Source organism: Phoxinus phoxinus, assembly GCF_949152265.1.
Source record: "Phoxinus phoxinus genome assembly, chromosome: 12".
In the NCBI taxonomy this organism is placed as follows: domain Eukaryota; kingdom Metazoa; phylum Chordata; class Actinopteri; order Cypriniformes; family Leuciscidae; genus Phoxinus; species Phoxinus phoxinus.
In genome coordinates, this window is record NC_136887.1 from 26,359,551 (window position 1) to 26,371,809 (window position 12,259).

At 39.2% G+C, this 12,259-nt stretch overlaps 2 protein-coding genes across 3 annotated transcripts in view; one reads left to right on the plus strand and one right to left on the minus strand.

Moving 5' to 3' along the window:
• Nucleotides 1-6,084, plus strand: part of atp8a1 (ATPase phospholipid transporting 8A1) — a 117,642-nt gene extending 111,558 nt beyond the window's left edge. For both annotated transcript variants that reach the window (XM_079630671.1, XM_079630672.1), the window contains 3 exons: nucleotides 81-173; nucleotides 439-530; nucleotides 3,622-6,084. In XM_079630671.1, the coding sequence (XP_079486797.1) occupies nucleotides 81-173; nucleotides 439-530; nucleotides 3,622-3,719 (283 nt within the window). In that variant the 3' untranslated portion in view covers nucleotides 3,720-6,084. The remainder of the gene's footprint in view (nucleotides 1-80; nucleotides 174-438; nucleotides 531-3,621) is intronic.
• Nucleotides 6,085-6,117: 33 nt separating this feature from the next.
• shisa3 (shisa family member 3) lies at nucleotides 6,118-11,945 on the minus strand. Its single transcript, XM_079630675.1, has 2 exons — nucleotides 11,128-11,945; nucleotides 6,118-9,482 (listed from the first exon to the last, which is right to left on the minus strand). Exons 1-2 carry the CDS (start codon nucleotides 11,399-11,401, stop codon nucleotides 8,905-8,907), a joined length of 852 nt encoding a protein of 283 aa, XP_079486801.1. The 5' UTR covers nucleotides 11,402-11,945; the 3' UTR covers nucleotides 6,118-8,904.
• Nucleotides 11,946-12,259: the final 314 nt, after the last annotated feature.

Genomic DNA, 12,259 nt, shown 5'->3' on the forward strand with positions numbered 1-12,259 from the left:
TTATTTCAAAATGCTTACTATCATTTTAATGGATAAAAAAAAAAAAATCAGTTTTGATATTTTTGTTTATTTTTCCTCAGTATGAAAAGGTTGTGCTTTAAGACCCTGGTGGATGAGGTGCAGGAGTTGGAGGCGCTGTCCAAAGATCCAGGAGCTGTGGTACATGGGAAGAGGTGAGGGCCATTCCTCGTGAATTCATAATAAAACAGAACAAGCAAAAACAGTGGTTTAGCAGGGATCACCTCCAAGTGTAAATGATCCTACTGGCTGCTCTCCCGGCTCCGGTCTCATTCGGACTCCTCAACCTCTCACTGGAGACACATCTGTCCAGCAGGAAGTTTGTCTTTAATTCGATCGCTCTTCTGTGGGAAGAGAAATGAGACTCCCATTATGCGCATAATGATGTCTGTCTGTTTCTCTTTGTGTCCTTCCCTGTAGTTTGACCGAGAGAGCCCAGCTCCTGAAGAACGTCTTTAAGAAGAGCACCGTCAGTCTGTACCGGTCCGACTCCATGCAGCAGAATCTACTCCGTGCGTCAGCGACACTCATGTGCTCCGCCACGCGCGGGCACACAGACACACCAACATGTTCTCCACAATGCATACATCACAAACAGGCTCATGCAGAATCACTGATGCACACACACCCCACCATTCCCATCTGCAGCATCAAAATGCAGGTTCACTCTCACACACAAGGGTTTATGGACGTGCAACTGCAGGCACTTACTGAAGTACAAACCTGAACCAAAGCCCCTGGAAATGTAGGTGAGGATGGTTGTTCTTGACAGCTGCAGATAGCAAGTAATGTAGCCATAATATCACTCGAAAGGAACAGCTGCATTAACAAAGCTGGAGCTAGACAGTGAGATGGCACCACCTCAGGCAGCTGTTTTTGGGCACAGGAACTCAAATCTCATGCTTTTATCAGTTCATAACATGGGCTTCCGTGTCAAATCTGGAGAATTTTGCATGAGGATATCCCAGTCCAAAACTGACTGATTATTAAAGCCGATTCATGCGGTTATGCATGTACAGTCACAGAGTTCACACATACACACACTGTCTTATTACATTACTAACATTATATCTCTGGGTTTGCTGTTATACAACACTTTCCATGTGCTTCCTTTCAGTGGTTTCCAACTGGTAAGCTGCAGGTCTGTTCTGATGGGCTCACAAACAGCAGGCAAAAACAATGCTGAAGGCAAATCCTAAAATGTAGTTAAGAATAAACAAGCATGCATATTTAGGATGGAAAAATCAGGCTTTAAATTAACATCTATATTAGTATAGTTTTATTTAATAAATAAAATAATAATATAAATTATTTAATTATACATTTATAATAATTATAACAAGTAAAATTTATTACATTTAATTTTGTTTTTATTAAATTATTAATTTTAAATATATATATTTTTTAATTGTTTACTTTTTGTATCAGATATTTATTGCTGTGGATGTGGATGATGTCCAAAGTAAAATCTGCCTCCTGAAGCATAACCAGTTGAAAACCCTTGCCTTTTTATTTCTTTATAGTTTTACATTCATGTTTCTTTTCTGTTTGTTGCCTCTCTTTATTTGCTCTATTTTTTTGTGTTTGCTTTTAGGTGAGGATGGGGGACGTTCTTTGATAGTCTGATGTTATATGCATTCTTCCCTTTAGCTCATACCGCTAAACACTATTACAGTTGCCTTACAAAAACAATACATATTAACACCATAATGAAACCTGCATTGTCCATCACGTCCTTCCCATTCCCCACCTGTGCATGTGCTGCTGTGTTTTGATTGACAGGCAGAGTCATATTTAATCATTTCAATTTGCCATTGTCATTCCCACAATGCATTGCCCTCCTCGGCCTCTTGCATGTGCCCCCTCAGGCCAGCAGGTAGAGGTCGAGTCGGTTGTGACATAAGGTGAGTCATAGAACAAAGGACCAATCCCAGTGTGCAGTGCTCTAGAGACCATAGCGCTAGTTATGAGTTAAATTAAAATGACTAGAATTTGAATAGATACTGTATTCTAGTTGGAGTCCAAATCAAAGGACACAATTTTTTTTTTTTTTGCTTCAAAGACTTCATTGACCGTATTTGATGAAATGAGCCACATTTCTTCTTCGGAAAAAGTAGTTGATTCTTCTAGGTAGAATCAATAATCAGACATTACAACACTCACAGTGTCTAATTTCCTGCCAACTTCCATTTGGAGTCTGCCAAGATAATTACTATTGACTACCCCAATCATCCCAGCCAGCCCACCCACAGTGCCATAGCACTTCTCAAGGTCCCCTCTGAGACCGATTTGAATTTTTTTGTTTATTTCTGTAAGCAAGCAGTCAGGATGTCTTGCATACTGATGTCTTTTTGTTGCGTCTTTCTGCAGACAACAGACCTCCTTTAATTTGGACCAATACAACTACTTTCAGCCATGTTGGTCCCATTAGTTTATGTAGGTCATTGTAAGGGCTTATTAGACCCCCTATTAGACTCCCAACAACAGGACACTCTGGGAATAATCCACACAGCCCTTGAATTCTCTTTTATGAGTTTACAGACAATGTTCCTTCTATTTCCTTGGTTTCCCTTTATTTTGATGGTTCCTTTAACACATTCTGTTGACTATTAGTAACGTTGCACCTACATGTCTACTAACTTTAATAAGTGTTAATAGAGTATTAGTAGACTGTTAAGGTCCTTGCACAGTCCGAAATTCTCGTCCGGAATTTTTGCACGTTAAAAAATTAATACAACCTCACGTTTTGTCAATCGCGTTTACTCCGAAATTTTAATCCCTCATAAAAAAATTCGGATCAGGTTGACTAATATGGAAAAAACAAATACGAAAGTTTCGGACTCAGTGTGCAAGGACCTTTAGGGTTAGAATAAGTTGACATGTAGTTGAATAGTTACTTTTAGCCAGTATGATGTCTGTTGGAGGACCATCTCAATAAAGAGTTAGCAGATATTAAGCAGACAGTCTACTAATACTCTAATCAGAGCTTGTTGACATGTAGTTGCAAAGTGACTTCTAGTCTACAGAATGTTCAAAAGGGATTATCAAAATAAAGAGTTAACGTTTTTATTTCTTGCTGAGCAAAAACGATTTATATTGGTCAGAGCCTTTAGCCATATATTTATTTATAAATCATATTAACAATCAAAAATTATTTAATAATATTTAATATCATTGCATAGTACTTAAAACTAAAGTATAATTGATGATAATATTATTTAGATATCTAGAGACCTTACATTATTTATTTAAGGAGATATAGATAAGGAGACACTTAAAATACTGTTGGAACTATTTTTGTGCTTTTCTGCACACATTTACCTTATTTTCTTCATCGAAATATGACCGTGAGTAGTCATTTATTTAGTTGTAATATAAGAAATATTGTCTTTATTTTTTTAGAGCACACCTTGGTGTTGTGGTTATGATTTAAGAGAAGGCTTGTGCTAAAGAAACACAAAATTAGATTTTTTTTCTCATCTCATGTTTTTGTTGCTTAATGTTTTTATGATTTATTTTGTATCACTTGTCCCCTAAGATTGCCAGCAGAATGTTTAGTTGAGTGTATTTATCTGATGCATGTTTTCTGGGTCCTGTTTACAGACGGCTACGCATTCTCACAGGATGAGAACGGAGTGCTCTCCCAGTCTGAGGTCATCAGAGCCTACGACACCACCAAGCAGCGGACCAATGAGTGGTGAGATCCGGCTCGCTGGACCCCGCCCCCTCTCAGCGGTCACTCAACTTTTTAAAGGCTGACAGAGAGCGGAAGCCTGTCAGTTTAACTTTGGCCAGCCTAGGGCACCCTGGGCAACAACGGATAGGAAAAATGAAGCGGTATGAGAAAGAGAGACGGGAAAAAAAATCCAGTTCTGTTGTGCTGTAGTTGTATGTTCAACAGCACACACTAGCACTGTGCTAGCATATTTTTGCCCAGCCTGCAGTCAGTATGGTTTCTGATCTGTCAAACAGAGGAGAACAGCATCAAAAATTGACTCTCCTCTCTCCTATGAGTGTTACAGCCAAAAATGTGGTGTTGATGAGGGTGGTGATAAAACCGTTTGTGGTAATGGTCTTCGACTGTGACTTCCTAATCATTAATGGCACATTAAACACTCCCTTTTGTTTTTTAATGTTTCGGTATTTTATTTGCATCAACAACAACAAAAAAGACATAGATCACTGGAAATGTAATGAATGCAGTCCCTGTTTTTAAAACAATATGTAATTAGAAATAATAATTAGGTGTTAACCGGTTGTTTTTACACTCCTCAAATGCTTTCTGCACTAATTTGGAAACTGTTTTTTATTATTTATTTATTTTTAGATTCATGCATCAAGGCCTTACATGTGTTGTTGCCTTCAGCCAAGTACTGGGTGTATTTTTAGTTTTTGATTTGATTTAGATTGTCGCTTTGTTTTGATCTGTTTATCGTGCCTGATTCTTCAGATCTTTTTAGCTTGCACGTATCTGCCATTTTTACTTTACAATTTAGCAACGTTTCAATGGCTTTCTTGAACACGTTTCTGCATTCCACATCTTACACGGCTGCAATGATCACAAAGGTGCCTAACAGGAACTTTTTTCCCCCCCAGTGAGATAATATTTCAGACTCTATCTAGGCAGCGTTATAGCACGCTTGCACGTTAGACCAAAATACTGATGTATCAGGCTGCTACACGAGCGCAATGAACCTCGGCCCCGCTTATGCGTCCAGCTCTTCCTGTGAATCTCTTTTAGACGATCAGATGTTCACCATAATGTTTATTTGACTCAGAACAGAGTGATAATCCCTCAAGCATAAGTGCCATTAGCATAGAGGAACGGAGGATTTCGCCAGACCCACACAGTATCGATCCAACTTTGTCTCTATAGTTATTTTGTGAATTTGTATTTTTATATTGGACTAAGTGTGACTTTTTGGACTGATCTGCTTTGTAATGAAACCGTCGTCCCTCTTTTTTGTGGTTCCCCTTCAGAAACTGGTCGTGGTTCATGAGCTTACGTCGCCTGTGACTTCAACTGTCTTAACGCTTCTTTATTTGATGGTGGAGTTTGTGCGTTGGTTTTCTTCTCCCTGTGGGAGAGCACGTTTTGTATAGTGCGTCTGCGCAACGTGTGTCGTCTGCATGTGCATGTGAGCTACGTTACGGATGCGTGCGTGACTGCGTGAGAGTTCGTGGTCCCGTCGGTATGCATGTCTGTTTAACTGTATTACAATAGTCCTCCAGGGAGACTCGAATGAGGATGTGTGTGAGATGTCCTCTGTGTCCGGTCGTGTGGCGCTGCTTGTTTTCGTCCGTCTGCACGACTCCAGGTATACTAACGGTGAGCTGTATGCCATTGCATGGCCCTGTACATCAGCAGGTGTGTGTGTGGGTGTGGGTGTGTGTGTGCTGGTGTAAGTGTGTGAGCGCATGTGTGCGTCACGTGTCTGTATGTCTCGGTTTGTATGAAGCTCTGCTAAAGCTTGACCGGAGATGTTGCACAATGCACTCTTTTATCTTTTATGTGATGAATATTCTATTGTAGTTCATATCAGTTGCAGTATTATTTATCTGAATGGATGTACTGTACATGTTCTTAATTTAGTTTCAGATCTGTGTAACTCTTCTTCTTCTTCAAGCCGAAACGTCTTTTATTTAACTCGACAATACATCAATGGCTCTGTGCATTTGGTTCCTTAAGCTGTGCTTTTTCTGTGGGTCATCATCCGACTCGAACACTAGAAATATGATGTGACATTGGTTAAAGGCTTGGACTGTTGCTTTCGAAAATCCCGTCTGTCAAAGTGACTGATTGCATGAATGGAAAAGTCGTTCTTGGTTTAGCCTAAATGTTAATTGTACGCTGAATCTCTCTAGTGTTGGTCACTTTAAAGAATGAAAATGCACTTTGATATGGTTTTCGAACTCTCTATTGGGTGTTTTCTTTATTTTCCTTTGGATCTTTCTTTTGTCTTTTTGTTAAATGATTGTTTAGCATGTTGGAACTGCAAACTTTTAAGTGTTTTGTCTTTTAACTGCCATGAAGGACTACTGAAATAAACTTTACAACTGAAGCTCTTCTCTCGTGATTGATTTTTTATTTATTTTTTTGCATCACCGGATTCTGTTAATTATGTCCTGAAGAATCCTCAAGGCTAGATATATGAGTACTGGAACAGTATTGTAGCAGGCATCAGGAGAATCACTGATCATAGTTGTATGTATATGGAGTATTAGCAGTACAGATCGCATGGCCCTCCATTGGGGATTCATTGAACACAGTGTCATGATTTGGCAATAATCTGTTTTGTTTCCGTACTGTAAACTTCCAAGAGCTTATTTCCTGTCTAGACCAATGCATTTCTAACTTTCTTTTGCACAACTTTAGCAAACACTTCCCTACAATCATAAATCTCTGCTTCTGGCCGCTATAGTGTTTCTGCCTTAAATAGTGAGTAAACAGCGATACTGTGCATTGGCTTTCATGTCGTCTTTTAAAACACCTTTGAGATGTTTCACCATCTGCACTTGTTAATACGCTCTTCTTCTGAACACGCGCACACTGCTGTACCCGTCCTCTTGAAAGGGCAGTTAGGACATTAAAATTGACCTTGATGTCTTGTTTACAGCAAGCAAAATCTGTTTATACTGTTTAATCATGAGAAAATTCCGGCTCAGCATTTCCCATGAACACCCAATGTATTCAACAAATGTTTATGTTCAGAAAATATCTTTAGTGCAAAATATGTTTTACTACTGTTCACAGGTTTAGGGTCAGAAAGATTTTAAATAAGTGTCTGATGCTCACCAAGGCTGTATTTATTTGATCAAAAATGCTGTAAAAAAAAACAGCAATGATATGTTTATTTTAAAATATAATTTAGACCTTTGATGGCAAAGCTAAATTTCCAGCATCATTACTCCAGTCTTCAGTGTCACATGATCCCTTAGAAATCATTCTAATATGCTGATTTGCTGCTCAAGAAACATTTCCAGCGTAAAAAAGAATGTCATTTATTTGAAATCTTTTGTAATATTAAAAATGTCTTTAATATAAATTGAATGCATCCTTGCTGAATAAAAGTATTAACTTTTATTTATTTTTATTTTTAATCTTACTGACCCCAAACGTTTGAACAGTGTTATGTATATTAAAAATCAAGCATTTTCGGTGTCTCATGCAATGCACAGAATTTTGCTTTCAGTGAGGACAGAGAAATTACGCTGAATCTGGTCATCGTGTGTGGCATTAAACAGGATGCGATATCAATCTAAACAGGACAAGGCGGAAATACATCAAATAAATGAAATGTTCTGTTGGTCAGTGACATTAATAGAGTTGTTATCTATTACATATTTTAATAACAGGCGTATATTTATGTTGGCCACGCTTTATGTAAATGTAACCACTGCTATGTCCCTAGAAAGAATCAGCCCATGGATTAAAACAAGTTTCCCCATCTTTGGTAATAGTTTTCTGGAATGTCACATATTCTAAAATGGAACCTCTTATGTGAGTGATGTCATACAGTTTCTTGAATGTGTCCTGAATTATAGAATGCTCTTTCATTCTTAAAGGGATAGTTCACCCAAAAAGTCACTTATTAACCCTCAAGTTGTTTCAAACCTGTATGAATTTTTTTTCTTCTGTTGAACACAAAAGAAGATATTTTGAAGAATATGGGCAACCAAACAGGTACAAGGCCCCCATTGACTCCCATAGTATGGAAAAAAATACTATGGAAGTCAATGGGGCCTATCAACTGTTTGGTTACCAACATTCATCAAAATATCTTCTTTTGTGTTCAACAGAAGAAAGAAATTCATACAGATTTGGAACAACTTAAGGAGGCGAGTAAATGATTACAGAATTTATTTTTGGGTGAACTATCCTTATTCCCTTTAAATCTAATGCATTACTGTTGGGAAACCAACTAAACACAGGTGAAAGATAAAAAGGTTTAATTTAGCTCAAAAACACTGTTGGTTAGAGACCGTAATACTTCGTTGAAGGCCGTATCGTCACATGATGTGTTTCCAGCTGGACTGTACATTTAGATGCACCTGATCATTTACAAAAAAAAACATCTCGTATCAAAAATAACATAATACAAACTGTGTTGCCATCTGAATCTGAGCCAATAATGGCTTTCAGATTGCTACAAATTACACCAAATTTAAGAATGAACGCTCTCCAAACATTAAAAACAGAAGTTTTCCCAAATGTAGCTGTGCATTCATGTGACGTTAACACGTGTTTCCAATGTGACCGATAGTCTATGTATTATTAGCGAGAGTAACTCATGATGAATGCCTGTTTTAAACATTATGAACAATCTTTGTCTCAGTCTGGTAATTAAACCTTTAATCTAATACCATTTCTATAAAACCCTCATTCATACATGGCACTACGTGTGCACGACCCCTAAAATGGGACTGAGATTGTCAAGAAAAATATCTTCTAATCTGTCGTTCTTCCTTAATGTGTAATTATATAAAAGGACCTCAAATACAAAGGCTAAATGTTCAGTGGAGTTTTTTTGTTTGTTTTTTCCAAAAATAAGACGTCTTTTATCATAGAAGCAGACTGGAAGTGCATACAAGATATGATCGGTTGTAGATATAGGTGCTTTGAAGTAGGCGTCCATGTTCTGGTGTGTTGTGTCCAGCACTTGAGTGTCTGTCAGATTGATAGTCCACTATCTCAGCAGCTTAAGCGCTCCACACGGCTCTCAAATTCCAGCTGCGGTCTCACAAGTGCCAGTCAAGCTTGCTGAAAGACGCATTAGTGCCTGTTTCCTTGTGCGGGAGCCCCTGTAATACGAGTCTACAACAGGGCATTGTGAATTACCGGCTCTTTGGTGTTCGTCTCCTTTTCGAGCAGCTGAGAAGCCCAGGTCAGCTCTGGCTGAAGTCCGCGAAGCCCTTGTTCCCAGAGAACGGTTCCTGCGGGAGCGGAAAAAAGTATTGTTGTGGCAGGAGGAACCCGGAGCTTTGCAGGGTCTGGTGGTGCAGCTGTAACTGGCTGTGAGCGTGTGTGTGCTGGAGAGAGTTACTGGCCTGTAGGCCCTGCTGGGAGGTGTAAGGTGGAGGAGGCAATAAGGGCTGCGTCGGGGTCACGGACACGGGGGTGGACGCTGAGGAGGACGAGACCATCAGGAGCTGCTGTTGCGAACACTGCCCCAGCGTGTCGGCCCGGCCCAGGGAGAAGCGACGGACTGAACTCCCTCCTCCCGCTGAGCTGGAGCTGGTGGTGGCCGTGCTGGACTGGCGGGACGGCGTGCGCAGGCTGGGAGGAGCCGTGGTGAAGATCATGGGGATGGTTTCGCCCTGACTGCGCAGCGAGAAGCGGATCGGCTGCTGGGTGGGTTGCTTGGGTCGCAGGCAGGTGCAGCAGTACACGGCCACCAGAGAGCCCACCACTACAAACGCCACGAAGATGGAGCCCACCATCAGAAAGGGCACGTAGATGGGCTCTGGAGGAGAGAAACGGCACGGGTTTAAAGGACACTTAATATTCAGTCAAATGAACAACTTCACTGCACTGACAAAACTTGAATAATGACGACATATATAGCGGGATCGAATTTATTATACATAATTGGTTAACACCACAATGTTGTCACTGTTTTTGAACTGAATTGAATCAACATTATACTAAATATAATACTAAGTATACAACACCATAGAAATCGATTTGACTTTACTTAGTTAATTGTCATCACAAATGTTATTTTAAAATTCATTTTTATTGAACGTGTGATAGTTGTTGCTTAATTTCATCCGTTGCTTGTTTAATGAAATATGTATTTAATAGTGAATATTACTTAAAGCACCGATAATAATTGCAAAGTAATGACCAATGTTGAGCTAAATCAAGATCAAACATATTATTTATGTAAAGGGAATCTTTTTACAGCTTAATATTTTCTATCTATTCACATTTACTATCTTTTCAATATCTAAATTGGCAAATAAATATTCAAAGCACATGTTCCCACTGCTTGCTTGAGGTTATGGCTTTAAAACCCACAAAAATGTAGTTTGTGTACCCAGTTAAAGTCTGTGTAAACTGAATGTTTAATCATATTAAGACAGCTGGGCTGCAGGACTCTCACCAACATAAACATTGTTTCTTCATACTTGCACATGAAACTGAGATCAGTATGGGCAATATTATGTAAAATTAGGAATGGTGATCATTAGGTCATACAGTTGACAGGTCTAAAAGATCTAAATCATTTATGAAGCCTTTATCAAAATATAATGATTTGATGAAACAATATTTAGTTAGTTCATGAATGTGATTAGATGTGTAGTTGGAATGTTTTTCTTCTTAAAACACTGCAAATATTTCAGCCAACTAAATAAACGTAAGTTTAATTGCTGTCTTATACATTTTTTATAAAAATCATAGACGTGCCTAAGTCTCACCCTGCTGTGCTTGCACTTTTCAACCACTTGAATTGATTTGATAAGTAAGAAATCAAGAAAATCTTGCAACTTCTAAAACTGAGTAAAAATGACAACTTATTGAAACAAAATACAATGATGAGAAATGTTTCTCCATGCAGTGGCTGTGAAGAGAGTGCATGTGTGTCAGGTTAACCTCTGCTCTGCTCAAATAAGTCTGTCAGACATTATAGCAAGTGCTGGCATATGAAATCCCTTTATGGCGGTTAGTATTTTATCTGAGTAAAACATTGTGTAATCCACTATTCATTCTTAAGACCAAAAATATCACAAATCCTGTTATGACATTCTGTAATGTGATGATTTCTCTGGCAACAAATAAACTATTATAAATAATTCAACCAGATGTCATTACGGATTCATTTTATATCCCTGTTCCAAACTAGAAAAGTAGCCCATTAGAATTTATCATTAGAAAAAAAACGTTTTGTTTTACAAATTTGTTTTTAAAAAGTTAATAGTTAGAGGATAAACCTACTTTCAGTAGCCTACTCTTTGCAGGAATAGGTTAACATTTCTCAAGAGAAACTTAATACTAGACTGTTTGTTCAGTTTAGTAGTCTGGATCATAGCCTAATGACGAATCTTTTTTATTAAAACTGTGGTTAATTTTACAGCTATTTATTTATGAGTTTAGCTGGGCCTTACGGGCAGCATATTGCGTGTCGTTCTCCACTTCTCTGTCGTTCGTGCAGGTTCCCTGATCGAGACGCGCGTCCGGGGCCGCGCAGCAGTAGCGCAGCGAGCAGCTCCCGCAGCACACCGTCGCGTCCGCCGTGTCAAAGTCCTCCGGACACTGAAAGCCCTCATGGTAATTCCCACTGCTGTCTAGCCAGCCGTGACAGTACTCTCCCCGGGCATCAGATATCCGCAGATTCCATGTCAAATACCCCAAGACTAGGCAATCCAGCAGGCGCACCATACCGGCAAGATGCGCTTTAATTGGCCAGTTCCTCTCAAACAGAGCGCGCCCGATAAACTGACGTTTTGGGTTAAGCGAGCTTTAAACGAACTAGCAATGATTTGGGAAAATACTCCATCGGCTCATAAGATTTAAATCAGTCACTGGCATTAAATCCAAGGATTGTTGTCCAAATCTAATATTGGGAATCATCCAGCTCCGGTCTTAGATTGTTTTAAAATAGGCTATCACTTCCAGAAATGCCATGATTCTATCCGCATTTTATCCGCTCCCGCTGTTTACTGACATTTTAGTCTCGTTAACTTCTCATCGAATAGGCCAACTTTTGATATCCATGTGGATGTAAAACAATGAACTGTCACCTATAGCCTACGTTATTTATCAATGACTGGTAAAAACACTTTCCTGTCTAGCAGTTCTTCCCCGAGAAGTTGTGACTGCTCAGAGACGCGCGCGCCTGCTCTGAAGCGACTTTTCAAATGTGCTGCTCTCGTAAGTTTGTTTTAGACTCGCACCCGCTCCGTTTCTGTGACGCGCACGCAGTTGGCTGGCCGGACGCGCGCATGGTCTCTGCGTCCTGTTGCCCGGAGAGCGCAAGAGGGACAGAAGTGTTTCTCATCTGGACCTGATTCAGGTGTATTCTCTGTCCAATATCTTTAATAGAAAGGTATGTTCTTTCTTTTTTTTTGGCCAGGTTAACTTTTTTAACAGTTTCTTTTTTTCATTTCCTTATAAGATATTTTTAGCTTAGATTAAAAATCGAATTGTTTCAATTTTGGTAAGTATATTTTTGGTTTTCATTTATTAATGTTTGAATTCACAGAATTATAGTTTATTATTCGCTCAGTCGTTTGGAAA

Bases quoted from the DNA above. Each gene is read 5' to 3' on its own strand.
- shisa3 (XM_079630675.1), bottom strand. From the start codon at position 11,401: ATGGTGCGCCTGCTGGATTGCCTAGTCTTGGGGTATTTGACATGGAAT. The intron at 9,483-11,127 runs GTAAGGCCCAGC...TCTCTCCTCCAG, and splicing joins CGACACGCAATATGCTGCCC to AGCCCATCTACGTGCCCTTT.